At 37.8% G+C, this 15322-nt stretch overlaps 2 protein-coding genes across 5 annotated transcripts in view; one reads left to right on the top strand and one right to left on the bottom strand.

The window, feature by feature from the left end:
• Window positions 1-15322, bottom strand: part of LOC105615606 (collagen alpha-1(I) chain-like) — a 102146-nt gene that overhangs the window by 35449 nt on the left and 51375 nt on the right. The gene's annotated exons all lie outside the window — the stretch shown is intronic.
• ANKRD31 (ankyrin repeat domain 31) overlaps window positions 1-15322 on the top strand; it is a 132833-nt gene that overhangs the window by 77748 nt on the left and 39763 nt on the right. Inside the window, exons 18-19 of the mRNA XM_060418743.1 lie at window positions 6044-6180; window positions 13065-13227. Of these exons, the coding sequence (XP_060274726.1) occupies window positions 6044-6180; window positions 13065-13227 (300 nt within the window). The remainder of the gene's footprint in view (window positions 1-6043; window positions 6181-13064; window positions 13228-15322) is intronic.

Genomic DNA, 15322 nt, shown 5'->3' with positions numbered 1-15322 from the left:
GGTGGGCTGCAGTCCATGGGGTCGCTAAGAGTCGGACACGACTGAGCGACTTCACTTTCACTTTTCACTTTCATGCACTGGAGAAGGAAATGGCAACCCACTCCAGTGTTCTTGCCTGGAGAATCCCAGGGACGGGGGAGCCTGGTGGGCTGCCGTCTATGGGGTTGCACAGAGTCAGACACGATTGAAGTGACTTAGCAGCAGCAGCAGCAGCAGCAGTACTCATTTGCTTATTGTAAATAATGTTGCTGTGAACATGGGGGTGCGTGTATCTTTTTGAATTAGTGTTTTTGTTTTCTTCAGATATATACCCAACAGTAGAACTGCTGAATCATGTGGAGTTCTTTTTTTTAAGAAAATTCCATACTGTTTTTCTGCAGTGGCTGCACCAATTTGCACGCCCACCAACAGAGTGTAAGGGCTCTCTTTCTTACGTATCCTCACCAACATTTGTTATTTGTTGGTATTCTTTTTGTGAACACTATTTGTGTTCTTTTTGATGATAGTCATTCTGACCTAAGTGGGATAATATCTCATTGTGGCTTTGACTTGCATTGTTCTGATGATTATGAGTGTTGAGCATCTTTTCATGTGCCTGTTGTCCATCTGTATATCTTCTTTGGAAAAACATCTGTGCAGGTCTTTTGCCCACTTTTTGATTGGCCTGTTTGTTTTTTGATGTTGAGTTGTATAAGCTGTTTATCTATTTTGGATATTAACCCCTTACCAGTCATATCATTTGCAGATATTTTCTGCCATTCAGTAGATTTTCTTTTCTTTTTGTTAATGATTTCCTTTGCTGTGAAAAAGCTTTTAAGTTCAACTAGATTCCATTTTTTAATTTTTTAATTTTGTTTCCTTTGTCTTAGGAGACAGATCCAAAACAGTGTTGCTATAATTTACTTAAAAAGCATTTGTCTATGTTTTCTTCTATGACTTTTATGGTTTCCAGTCATACATTGGGTTCTTTGGTTCATTTTGAGTTTATGTTTATATATAGTGTGAGAACTATTCTGATTTCATTTTTTTAAACATATAACTGTTCAGTTTTTCCCGGTACCACTATTGAAGAAACCGTCTTCTCTCCATTGTTTATTCTTGCCTCCTTTGTCATAGATTAACTGACATAAGTGTATGGATTTATTTCTGGGCTGTCTGTTCGGTTTCATTGATCTGTGTGTCTCTTTTTCTGCCCATATGAGACTGTTTCGATTACTGTAGCTTTGTAGTCTAATCTGAAGTCAAGGAATGTGACTCCTCCAGTCTGTTCTTTTTTCTCAAGTTTATTTTGCCTAGTTAAGATCTTCTGTGCTATCATACAAGTTTCAAAATTACTCTATCTCTGTGAAAAATTCCATTGGTATTTTGATAGGACTTACATTGAATCTTAGATCACCATGGATAGTATAGTCATTTTAACTATTAATTTTCTAATACAGTATATCTTATATTTTCAACTGTTTGTATCATCTTCAGTTTTTTCATCACTATTTTATAATTTCCTGAGTATAGGTTTTTTACCTCATTAGGTAGGTTTATTCCAAGGTATTTATTCTTTTTGTTGCAGTTGAAGATGAGAAAGTTCCTTAATTTTGCTTTCTGATCATTTGCTGTTAGTGTGTAGAAATGCAACAGATTTCTGTATATTAATCTTGTATCCTGCGGCTTAACTGAGTTTATTGACAAGCCCTAGTAGTTTTTCGGTGGTATCTTTAGGGTCTTTCTAGTGTAGTATCGTGTCATCTGCAGAGTGCCAGCGTTACTTCTTCCTTTGTAGTTTGGATTCCTTTATTTCTTTTTCTTCTCTCACTGCTGTGGCTAGACCTTCTAATAATAGGTTGAATAAACGTGAGAGTGGGCATCCTTGTCTTGTTCCTAATCTTAGAGGAAATGCTTTTAGCTTTTCACTGTTGAGTAGGATGTTAGCTGTAGTTTGTCATATATGGCCTTTATTATTTTGTTAAGATACGTTCCCCCTATGCCCACTTTTTGGAGAGTTGATCATAAATGGGTGTTGAATTTTATCACAAGCTTTTTCTGCATCTGTGTGGTCATACGATTTTTATTCTTCATTTTGTTAATGTGGTATGTCACATTAATTGATCTGCAGACATTGAAAACTCCTTGCATTCCTAGGATAATCCCACTTGATCATGGTGTATGATACTTTTAATGTATTGTTGGATTCGATTTGCTAAAATTTTTGCAAATTTTAGTTTTGCACCTATGTTCATCAGTGACATTGACCTGTAATTTTCCTTTGTGTGTGTGATATCTTTTTCTGATTTTGGTGTCAAGGAGATGCTGAGCATGTACAGTGAATTTGGAAGTGTTTCTTCCTCTGCAGTTTTTGGGAATAATTTGAGAAGGACAGGTATTAATTCTTCCCTAAATGTTTGGTAGAATTCATCTGTGAAGCCATATGGACTTTGTTGGGAGTTTTAATTACTGATTCAATTTAATTACTGGTAATTGATCTGTTTATATTTTGTATTTCTTCCTGGTTAGGTCTTAGGAGATTGCATATTTTTAGGAATTTTTCCTTTTCTTGTAGGTTGTTCTTTTTATTGGCATGTAGTTGTTTGTAGTAATCTGTTATGATCCTTTGCACTTCTGTGCTGTTAATTGTAACATTTTTATTTATATTTTATTTTATTTTATTTGGGCCTTTTCTTTTTTCTTTGGTATATCTGGCCACAGTGTATTCAATTTTGTCTTTTCAAAGAATCAGCTCTTAGTTTCACTGATTTTTTTTTTTCTGTTTATTTGGCCTCTGTTTAATTTATCTTTGCTCTGAACTTTATGATTTCTTTCCTTCTCCTTTCACATTTTTTGTTGTTCTTTCTCCTGTTCCTTTAGGGATAAGTTTAGGTTTATTTGAGACTTTTCTTCTGTAGAGGTTTAGAACTTGCTCTTGCTGTATCCCATAGATTTTGGATCATTATGTCCTCATTTTCATTTGTCTCTACGTGTTTGTTGTTTTTTCTTTGATTTCTTCAGTGATCCATTGATTGTTGAGTAGTATATTGTTTAGCTGCCATATGTTTGTGTTTTTTCAGTTTTATTTCTGTAGTTGATCTCTAGTCTCATAGTGATTTCAATATGAATGAAAAGATACTCAATATGGTTTCAGTGTTCTTATATTTACCGATACTTGTTTAGTTGCCTAGCATGTGACCTCTCCTGGAGAATGTTCCATGTGCACTTGAAAAGAATGTGTATTCTGCTGCTTTGGGATGGAATGTTCTATATATATCAGTTTAAGCCCATCTAATATAATGTGTCATTTATGAGTTTTTCCTTATTGGTTTTCTTTCTGGATGATCTATCCATTGATGAAAGTGGGGTGTCAGAATCCCCTACTAGTATTGTGTTACTGTCGATTTTTCCCTTTATGTCTGTTAATATTTGCTTTATATATTTAGGTGATCCTGTATTGGATACAGATATATGTTAAATTGTTATACCTTCTTGGATTGATTCCTTGGTCATTATGTGATGTGCTTATTTGTTTCTTATAACAATTTTTGTTTTAAAGTATTTTATCTGATACAGATATTGCTACTCCAGGTTGCTTTTTGCTTCCATTTGTGTGGAATACCTTTTCCTATTCCCTACCTTTCAATCTGTGTGTGTCTTTAGATCTGAAGTGAGTCTCTTGTAGGCAGTATATATATATATATGGGTTTTGTTCTTGTATCCATTCAGTCACTCTTTGTCTTTTGATTGGAGCATTTAGTCCATTTACTTTTAAAGTAATTGTTGATATATGTGATCTTCTTTCCATTGTGTTCATGGTTTGGGAGTTATTTTTGTAATTCTCTTTTTATTCATGTTTTTCTTTTGTTTTCTTGTTATTTTATGATTATCTTTAATGTTATATTTAGTTTCCATTTTCTTTTTTGCATATCTATTGTAGATTTTTCACTTATACACACATTCATGGTAACCATGAGTGAAAAATCTGTAAACTTAAAATCTTTAAACTTCCGATTAATTTTGTACCCAGTTGACTTACTATCTTTACTGTATATTTGCCTTTACCAATTAACTTTTTCTTTTCATAATAATATTCATGTTTCTAGTTGTGGCCTTTTCTTTTTTGCTTAGAGGAGTCCCTTTCACATTTCTCATAAAGCTGGTTTGGTGGTGCTGAGTTCTTTTAGCTCTTCCTTGTCTATACAGCTTTTGATATCTTCATCATATTTGATAAAAACCTTGCTGGGTACAATATTTTTGGTTGTACATTTTTCCCTTTCATCACTTTAAATATATGGTACCACTGCTTTCTGACCTGCAGAGTTCTGTTGTAAAGTTAGCCAGGAGTCTTATGGAAGTTCCCTAGTATGTTATTTGTTGCTTTTCTCTTGCTGCTTTTTATATTCTCTGTCTTTAAATTTTTGCTTTTAAATCACAATGTGTCTTAATGTGGTCCTCTTTAAGTTGATCCTGTTTGGGACTGTCTTGATCTTGTTTCCTGGGCCTGGATGTCTCTTTCTTTTCCCAGGCTAGGGGACCTTTCAGCTATTATGTTTTCAAATATGTTTTCAGTCCCTTTCTTTCTTTTCTTCATCTGGGACTCCTATAATGAAAATATTGGCACACTTGATACTGTTCCGGAGAGCTCTTAAACTGTCCCTACTTTTTGAATTCCACTCCTGTGTCATCCAGCTTGCTGATACATTCTTATATATCATTTAGTGTACTGTTAATTCCTGTTAGTCTGTCATTTCAGTTATTGTGTTCTTTGTCTCTGGTTGGTTGGTCTTTGTTTTCTAACTTTTTGTTAAAAACTTCTAATTTCTCTGTTTATCCATTCTTCTCCCAAGTTCTTTGTCTGTCCTTATAGTCATTACCTTGAACTCTTTCTTAGATAGTTTTCCTATCTCCACTTCACTTAGTTCTTCTCCTGGGGCTTTATCTTGTTTCTTTCTTTTAAACTCTGTTGCCTCATTTTGCCTAACTAACTAGTTTATTTCTGTGTATCTGATAGGTTTGCTATGTTTCCCAGCCTTGGAGAAGTAGCCTCTTATAGGAAATGTCTTATGCTTCCAGGAGCTCACTTCCCTCTGATTACCAGCGCTGTATGTTCTAGGTGTCCCCACTCTGTGGGCTACACGCGTCCTTCTTTTGTGTCAGTCTGACTGCTATGGGTGGTCTGGTAGGCTTGGCTTGTCCCCAGTTGGGTTGGTTGCCCTGCTTTGTGTGGAGGCTGCTGGCCTGGTTGGTGGAGCTATGTCACAAGGCAGTTGGCTGTTGAACCCCAGGAGACCCCAGGACTAGTGCTTGTTTACTGATGGGCAGAGACTGGATATAGGAGATCCCAGGGCTGTTTCCTGCCTTCCAGTGGATGAAGCTAGTTCTTGGGACTACTGCCAGCCCACTGGTGAGCAGAGCCAGGTCTTGGGGACTGGAGGCAGGGCCCACAGGTTCTAGAGCTCGTGTTGGACTGCTGATGAGTGGGACCAGTTCTTGATACAGGTGGCTGTGGGGTTCAGTGGACCTAAAGTTTATGTTGGCCTACTGCTGAGCAGAACTTGGGCCCAGCTGGTCCTAGGGCTGGTGCTGGCCTGCTTGTTGGTAGACTGCCTTCTGTCACAGCAGGCTGTGGAGCTGTAGTCCAGGGGCTGGTGTCCACCTGCTAGTGGCTGAGTCTATTCCCAAGGCTAGAGCAGGCTTGCTGATGGACAAGGCTTAGGCCCAGGGATTTCTGGGGCTGGTCCCCACCCATTGGTGGGTAGAACTGGGCTCCAGGGTCTCTGGCTGCAGGGCCCTGGGTGTCCTGGGTCTACTGTGTGTGCACTGTGGGAAGAGCTGGGTCCTGGGCCTTCTGGTGGACAGGGCCATGTTCAAGGGCAGCTGTGGGCTCAGAGAATGTTAAAATAGCCTGTTTTCAATATTATTTCCTGTCCAGTACTTAGTATATACATTTGAATCACTATATATATTCATTCCATTAGTGCAAATGAACTTAATAATGAGGATACTACTTGAGTATTGATTTGTAAGTAGCTTCTTTGTTTTCTCTTTTTTCCTTTTTTAGGTTGGACACCACTTCATAAGGCAGCTAGTAACGAATGGAGTGATGTAGAGTTGTTAAAAGCTACTGCTAATGTTAATTGTGAAAATGTAGATGGAATTCTACCCTTACATGATGCTGTTGCAAATAACCATTTAAAGGTATAGTGCATCATATTAGGTTCCTATTTATTTTTCTTTAAAAAGTGAATGAAGACAGTGAAGGTATTTTAAATTGCTAATTAAGGTGATTCCTTAAGACAAAGAATTTTTAAAACTTCTTAGAGGCACGAGTGTATATGATATTACATATAGTTTAGAAAAGCAATATATTTCCTAATGAATCCTGTTTCCATTGTCTCTTCATTGTGTAATTCATGTAAATCAGAATAAAATGAAATGGCTAAGAGTAAACACAGCCTATCAATATAATACATTATAATTTCAATTGTCTTAAATGATTTGCTTTGTACATAAAAGAGTATATATAGTGATGATATATTTGATAACCAGACAATTTTAAACTCAGAAATTTCTTAGTGAGTTTGAAGTTTCAAAGAAATGAGTAAAAGCTTAAGTTGCTTGTTTCTTTGGGGGTTGTTGTATTTTTTTTTCTCATTTTTTTAATAAACTACTGTGGTGAAAATAACAGGGGAAAATTACTAGGTTAATTATTAGAGTAACACTAAATTTCAAATCTAGATGTTAAAATTCTTCAGATTTTTAAACTTATCTTTTTTTTTGACAAACCTTAGGAGAAAATTTGTCTGTAGATAGTATAGATTTCAGGAATAATTTTTCGCTTTGAAAAGTCGTTAAGGAAATTACCAGCAACAACAACAGTATAAAACCAAGATTCATGTAAAAAAATATTTTGGATCTCTCGCTAATACCACTTTATCTGTCTCTAGGTATTTTTTAATAGTCTGGTAGTTGTTATTTAATTTTGTGAAAATGTATCTCTACTGTTTTCAGCCTGAACATAGTCATGTGAAAGAAAAATATTGAATTTGTGACTTGCAGAAATAAAAGGTATAAACTAATAATAAAAGAATAGTACCAGATGGGTAGGCTAATGTCCAGGGAGGCTTCTTTTGATCAAAGAAGCTCTTTGATCTTAAAGATGTTTAAATTAAAAAGGAACTGACAAAACCTTGAGGTTATGTGATCGTGCTGTAGAAGAAAACAAACAGGAAGAGTCACTGAAGTGATGAACCTGCTGGTTATTTGCACAGGAAAAAGGTCATTTAAAGTGAAAGCACTTAAATAAGGGCAAAAAATTCATAGTAGGAAAATTAGGATTTTAGACTATCCTGAAAAATGCAATATAGAATATTGCATATATGCAATATAGAATATAAGGACCCCACCCCCAACATCACCCCTATACCTGGAAATTTGTTAGAAGGTGTTACTGAGCTCCAAGTATGGTATTCATGGGTAAGATTTATTCCAGCAATATAGTAAGGATACATGGTTGGATTATCAGAGGGAAAGGTGGAGTCTGGAGATAGCCGTGCGCAGGCTCTACTACGTACTCTTCTTCACGAGAGGCCACGTACGGTTTGCTTTTCCCTCAGCAGTGAAAGTATAGTGACATAAGTACAAAGCTTTTGTCCGGGAAAGCTGATTAGAAACTTAATGCTCATGATTTATATTGAGGGCTGGTCATGTGGGCACCCTCTACCTAGCACTTACCAAGATTCCAGACTCCCAGAAGCAGACACCACATTGTGTGTGCCGACAGTTTAAGCACGGAGAGTCACAGCAATTAGGGAAAGGTTTATATCAGCGCTGGACACTGACTGCCAGCCCGGTTCTCACATGGCAGCTGCAGGCCAACCACATAAGCGGCCTCTCTAGAGAGCAGTCTTAGGCCCGCTGTGTTAACTCCTCCAAGTAGTATTGTATTTAGTTTCTAACTGAAATATATACTGATTGATTTCTGGTACAGCAGAGACACAATAAAGTATGTTTTCTTGGCCTAGCTTTTCTGGCAAAAGATTATGACAGCACATAGGACATCCTTTATCTCACGGTTGACTTTTTGCCTCATGGTCTCAGGGAAATTCATTTTTTCAAAAATTTTGAAAGGTGCCACAGTTTTGGCCCTAGGTCCTGTATTAATACACTTATATTAAAATCCTGATTTTTCTCTTTTTATGTTTATTGCTATCAGCTTGTCACTCCTTCTAGGCCCTTTCAGAGGGTAAAGACAGAGAAATATGTGAGTATACTAATACATGTACGCTCATTTCTATATCTATGAATTAGTCTATCTGTATATATTAAAATAAACATAAATTAAAACTGTCTTCTCAGACTGTAATCCAGCTTCACAGAGTTCACTCTAGCTTTTATCCATCTTGTTTCTTTATAACTTCTTTTTCTGACAATGATAAACCTGGTTATTTTTATCCACAGTTTATTTACTTATTTGTCCAACTCTCATATAAATGTAAAGAATTTTCAGAATTGTTAATCCATATCACTGTGTAAAACACATTTCTCTTCTAGAGCAAGGGCTGGCAAACAGCTTCCAGGGCAGTTCTGGCCCTTTGCCTGTTTTGGAGTGGCTGATAGCTGAAAGTAGTTTTTAGTAGTCTTAAATGACTAGGTGGGGGAAGACAGAATATTTCATGAAAATTTCATGGAATTCACATTTTCGTGCACATGGATGAAGCTTTTCTGGAACACAGTCACGCTCATTTGTTTGCGTGTTGTCTGTGACTGCTTTTGTGCTCTCTCAGTAGAGCTGAGTAGTTGTGACAGGGAAACCACGGCATACACACACAAAATCATTACTATCTGGCTCTTTCCAGAAAGCTTGGTGATTTATAAGTAAGAATATAGTGATCATGTAGTTCTTCTTGGCTTTAGCTCTACAGTATCTAGCTGAAAACACCATATTCCAAAGGAATTTAGATAAGCTAATTTAAAGACAAGTCTTGTATTTTTAATACTGCTAGTTCATTATAATCTACATTAAATCTTCAAAAGAGTCAACATCACACTTTAAATTTTTATATAATAAATTTAACTCTTTCTAATTGTAGCTCAGTTGGTAGAGAATCTGCCTGCAACGCAGGAGACCCAGGTTCAATTCCTGGGTTGGGAAGATCCCCTGGAGAAGGAAATGGCAACCCACTCCAGCATTCTTGCCTGGAGAATCCTATGGACAGAGAAGCCTGGCAGGCTACAGTCCATGGGGTTGCAAGAATCAGACATAACTTAGCGACTAAACCACCACCACCACCATATTAAAATCCTGATTTTTCTTTTTTTTAGGTTAACAGTTTTACCTTTTAGTTTATCCCTTATCAGTTTTGCTTCACAGGTGCTTTAAGCATTTCTACGTTATTTTAATATATGACTTCAGGAAATCCTGGGCTTCCCTGATAGCTCAGTTGGTAAGGAATCCGCCTGCAATGCAGGAGACCCTGATTCGATTCCTGGGTCAGGAAGATCCCCTGGAGAAGGTATAGGCCCCCCACTCCAGTATTCTTGGGCTTCCCTTGTGGCTTAGCTGGTAAAGAATCCACTTGCAATGCAGGAGACCTGGTTTCGATCCCTGGGTTGGGAAGATCCCCTGGAGAAGGGAACAGCTACCCACTCTGGTATTCTGGCCGGGAGAATTCCATGGACTATATAGTCTGTGGGGTCACAAAGAATTGGGCATGACTGAGTAACTTTCACTTTCTTTTCAGGCAATCCTACATCTTTACATTTTGACTTTGTTATAAATTTGTAGCATATTTTCCTGGCCAGTATTTCTGGCCAGTATTCTGGCCTGGATAATTCCATGGACAGAGGAGCCAGCAGGCTACATTCCATGGGGTTGCAAAGATTCGGACATGACTGAGTGACTTTCTCTTCATAAGTGAGAATTTTCCTATTTTGAAGACTCTAGCTTCTCTCATAGCAATTTGGTAACTTCAAGGGGTAGAGAAGATGATTACTCAGACGTTGAGGGTCTTCTGTAAAGATAATTGTCAAGAACTGAAAATTAACCACAGGAAACAGCAGAAAGGAACTTGGTTTAGCAGACAAGACACAGAACTGGAGAACTTGAAGTCTAGGCCTAGTTCTGCTGCTTGAAAAAGATAAAGATAACTTTACCCTTGAAATAAGGAGTTTGATCTAGAGCTGCACTGTCTATACTATAGCCACTAACCACATAATGACTATTTAAATTTAAATTACCTAAAATCAATTAAATTTAAAAATTCAGTTCTTCAGTTGCATTAGCCACATTTGAAGTACTCAGTAGCTACATGTGGTAAGTGGCTTCCGTATTAGACAATGCAGATTCGAACATTTCCATCATCACAGAGACCTCTGTTGGACAGCTCTGGTCTAGAGCAAGGATTGGTAAATATTTCCTGCAAAGGGCTAGATAATCAGTAGTTTAAGTTTTCTGGGCCACACGGACTCTATTGCAACCACTCACCTGCTATTCTGTTATAAAAGCAACCTTAGACAGTTTGTAAATGAGCGGGTTTTGACTGTGCGCCACTAAAACGTCATTTACAAAATCAGGCAGCAGACAGGATTTGGCCCATGGACCATAGTGTGCCATTATTGCTTGTTCTAGAGAATCACTGATGTTCTTGATACCTAGGTGGTGATACAGGTAAAGTTTGCTTTTGGATTAACCTTCCATGTCTCTATTGCCTTCACTTTAAAGAGAAATATTCTATTTGAAATGGAGGTAGTGTTTTTAATGATATTTTAATTACTTTGACACTTATATTGGCTAGCATCTTTCCTTATATCTTCATTAACTTTCCCTCCATGCAACAGTTTGTCATTTGTTCTTTTTATTTCTGATTCACTTTCTCCCTTTTGTCCCTATTTTTTTTTTTTTTTTGAGGTAGGATATTGATAGGTAATCTAGAAAGATAAGTTAGGGAGCAAGATATATAAATATATGGTATTGTAGACCTGTGTGTGTGCTAAGTCATTTCAGTCGTGTCCAACTCTTTGTGACCCTATGGACTGTAGCCTGTCCTGCTCCTCTGTCCATGGGGTTCTCCAGACAAGAATACTGGAGTGGGTTGCCATTTCCTTCTCCAGGGGATCTTCCCGTCCCAGGTCTCCTACATTGCAGGCAAATTCTTTACCACTTGTGCCACCTGGGAAGCCCAATTGTAGAACTAATAAGTATCAATTCTATAATATCCTGTGATTTTCTCTCTTGCATGACTATAGACAAAGTTGAGTTCATCATCTTATTTTCTTTTTCAACTTGCATATTAAAAAAAAAAAATCTTAGTTTCTGTTGTAAACTATCTTCCAAGGTGGTTTTGTATTCTACCTTATAAACTGTGGAGTATTAAAAGATAAGGAAAAGGAGAATGAGAGGAAAAGATTTGTTTTTTAAAGCTAAAATATGGATGGGAATGGACACTCACTTTTGTGCAAGATAGGGTAACAGGGATGAGATATCCCTTCCCACCTTAAAAGCTAGAAAAGTGAGCAAAATATGTAAAATAAACAGTTTTGAGATATCAGACAACGTGCAGGAGAGAACAGAAGCAAACGGGATGAGCCTTGTGGATTGCCCCACCTTCTGGGCAGAGGAGTTTCCAGGCAGTCGTGTAGGGAGGAGGAAAGCAAATAGCCTTATGATCTCAGAGAGCTGAGAAGAAAGAATTTGGAGTTTCAAAGGCTCCAACAGCTGAAATTCTGAGAGCAAGATACCAGACAGAATGTATCTGCGTAGAGAGACCTCTCCAGCGATGTAAAGGGGGAGCTTCCTCAGTTCTTTGGCGGATCTACAAATGTGTGTAAGGAAAGCACGTAAATGCTGCACGGAGGACTGGCAGAACCATTGCTGGGGCTTACACACAGCTGATTAGGCGACTGTTTTCCCTTAAGCCCCACCATGTGCCAAATACTTTAGACATGGGTTCACATTTAAGCCTCATGGGTGAGAAGAATGAGATTCAAATGGTAAGTAACTTGCCCGAGGACATAGCTAGTAAGTAGCAGGAGTGAGTTTTGTATGCTTGACCTTAAAACAAATACATTTTCCTTCATGCTGGGCTAATTCTCACTGTCATAATTTCTGCTGGTACATTTGCTTCTAAATTTTTATGCTTCTCCATACCTGAACACAAGTGGAAAGAGAAAAGCTACTAGAACATAGCATATCTTTAACAAAATACTGACCATCTTTTCCTGATCAAAAGGTTTTTCAGTGATTTGAGTTGCTTGTATTATGCAGATGGAATCATTGACTGTTTTTTACTATCTTGACTTTTACTATCAATATAAGTGACAGTCTTTAACTTTGATGAGTCACAAATTTAATTCTAATACCCAAGTTTGAGTTATTCAGGAAAGCATTATTTATATCAGAAACTTTTGCCCCCAGAATGTCACAACATTTATCTTTGACCTCAGTTTTCTCCTCTGTGAAGATGGGGTTGGGGTAGATTATTTCTGTTTCTTTTTATCTTGTTAAGATTCTGTGAATACAGGTCATCTATTTAGGAAACATATTTGCATAGAGAGTATTAGAATGGACATTAGGTTCCCAAGCTAACTTATTAAAACTCCTAAACAAGTAACATATCTGAAGTATTATAGTTCAAGTAGAACTTTATTCAGCTTTGTCTAATGGTGGTTTATAATACAGTGTATAGTATAGTATAGTATAATACAATATAATATAATCCTGAAATGATCTTTCCTCCCTTCTGTGCCCCATCTTCCAGCAGCTTAGGGGAGGGCAAAAGACTGTGTAACAGAGAGAGAGTAAATCCTTTTGCACATCAGTCTATCTAAGTCTGCTCTTAGGCAATGAAAGCAGCATATCTGGTACTTTCATATCACTGTATTTGATTCTCCTGTGAAGACAGATCAGGCCAAACAGTGAATCAGTTTAAAATTGTCATATCAAATTTAATCGAAATTTTCTTGGTCAGAGTTTGAGTAATTTTTTGATAACTTTTAATATTTGATAGTGTTATCCTATAATGAAAGCAGAAATGATTGATTTTAGGTGTCTGTAGAGATAACTTTGGAAAAATACCTTCTAGGCAGCTGAGATGCAACTACAACATGGAGCAAACCCTAATCAAAAGGATGAAAAGCAGAAGACTGCTTTGGATGAAGCAGATGATGAAAATATGAAAGAGCTGCTGAAATCTTATGGTGCCGTTGAGACTGACAGTAGAGATGAGAGTGATGCTGTAGTCACTGGTATGAATAGCAGTGTTTTTTGCTATTTTATACAGGTGTATAACTCTGCTTAGAAAAACAAAGTCTTCAGATTTGTGTAAATTGTTTCATAACTAGGGATAACTTTTTGTCTGTTTATTAAACTCTTGAAAAGCATAATTTATTTTTAGAAACAGCATTTTAAAACTTGGTTTAATTTATAGATTATATGGTTCTATTGTATTAGAATTATATGTTGAAACAAAACACGTTCATTAAACAAACATTCATCTCTCCTAACACTGGATCTGAGATAGAACTGTTACTAAAACTATGCAAATTGGTTCACTTTATAGTGGGGCTGGAAAAGAATGACATTATACTAAAGTCTTTGCGACTAAGATTCCATTACTTCAAAATTTACAATGATTCATGCAGAAGTTGGACTCATGCCAACTTTTCAAGACTGATATTCTAATGCTAGAATATGAATTTGTTAAGCAAATATACTATACTTATATATGTGTGTGAGTATATGTGTAATATATATTAAAGTGGAAAGAATATTTCAAGGATATATATAGTCAGGGAAATTTTTATGAACCATTTTTAGCAGTACTTTGCACTTAACTAATATAATGAGTTGTCTATAAGAAATAAGCATTTAGTCCTGCCATTCGTAGCAACGTAGGTGAACCTAGAGAATGTCACGTTAAATGAAGTAAGCATAGAAAGATACAGAAAGGCAAACTCTTTGTGGTGTCACTTATATGTGGAACCTTAAAAAGTCAAGCTGAAAGAACCAGATAGATGGTTGAGTGGTAGTTGCCAAGGGCTTGGGGGAGGAAGTGGTGGAGGAGATGGAGAAATGTTGATCAAACTTTCGCTTAGAAGATGAATTGGTTCCGAGGGTCTTCTAATGTATAAGACAATGATTACAGTTGTTAATAATAAATTATATACTTGCAGTTTGCCAAGAAAGTAACTTTCAAATGTTCTCACCAACACACACACATACAAACACACAAGGTAACAATGTGAGGTGACGGGTGTGTTTGTGTTTTTTTAAAGAAGCATTTAGTGAGCACTGACTTAGAAAACGTACATTTGTTGAGCACATGCTATACAGATCAGCCCCTGGAGGAGCTTCCGGGCTTTGGAGAGATAAACCGGAAAACAGGCAGTTAAGAACAATTTCGGAAGTGTTGAGGAGAGGGACTTGATCTTCCTTTTCCTTCATGTGTGAGCCTTGACTCATGGAAGAAGAAAGCCAGGAGCTTATCTGTGTTGTCTATGAGGGAGATTATTGGGAAGAGAACCCCTGTGACGTGCCTTTCCATTGGCCTGCCACTCCCCTTACCAACTGATAGGATTGGTGAGAGGCAAGGACAGTCATTGTGTCCTGTTTTACTGGTGTGTGAGATCACATGTAGGTCACAGTCAGGAGACTGACGCACAGATCCTCATTTCTTCGTCTGCTCCCATCTGCTAAGCCCATAAGGTGTGAGGCTTTTCTTACAGCCCCAGGCATGACTTTCTCTCTCTTCACAGCCATGTTTGGAGCTATTGCGCACTCTGTTATAAAGTCCTAGATCTCGATCATTGGAGAAGGCAGTGGCACCCCACTCCAGCACTCTTGCCTGGAGAATCCCAGGGACGGGGGAGCCTGGTGGGCTGCAGTCCATGGGGTCACAAGGAGGCGGACACGACTGAGCGACTTTACTTTCACTTTTCACTTGCATGCATTGGAGAAGGAAATGGCACCCCACTCCAGTGTTCTTGCCTGGAGAATCCCAGGGACGGGGGAGCCTGGTGGACTGCCATCTCTGGGGTCGCACAGAGTTAGACACGACTGAAGCAACTCAGCAGCAGCAGCAGATCTATTCCCACTCTTCTGTTGTTCCTTGTATATACCTTTCCTTTCAGGTAACCCGATAGAATGAGGGACATAGGGTAACCGTATGTGGAGAAAGGGAATCCAGGATGGGAGAAGGTTCAGAGAGAATCTTATAGAGACGGTGAATTACGGTCGTAGTAGAGCTTGGACCGGAAGTCAGATCTGGTTTCAGTACTAGCTGTGCAACACATCAGGCAACTTCTTGAATGCCTCTAAGCTTCATGTTCCTCTTCTGTAAAA

The sequence above is a fragment of the Ovis aries genome, chromosome 7, assembly GCF_016772045.2.
Source record: "Ovis aries strain OAR_USU_Benz2616 breed Rambouillet chromosome 7, ARS-UI_Ramb_v3.0, whole genome shotgun sequence".
In the NCBI taxonomy this organism is placed as follows: domain Eukaryota; kingdom Metazoa; phylum Chordata; class Mammalia; order Artiodactyla; family Bovidae; genus Ovis; species Ovis aries.
Note: the sequence above shows the minus strand (reverse complement) of the source record. Positions and strands in the feature narration are given on the sequence as shown.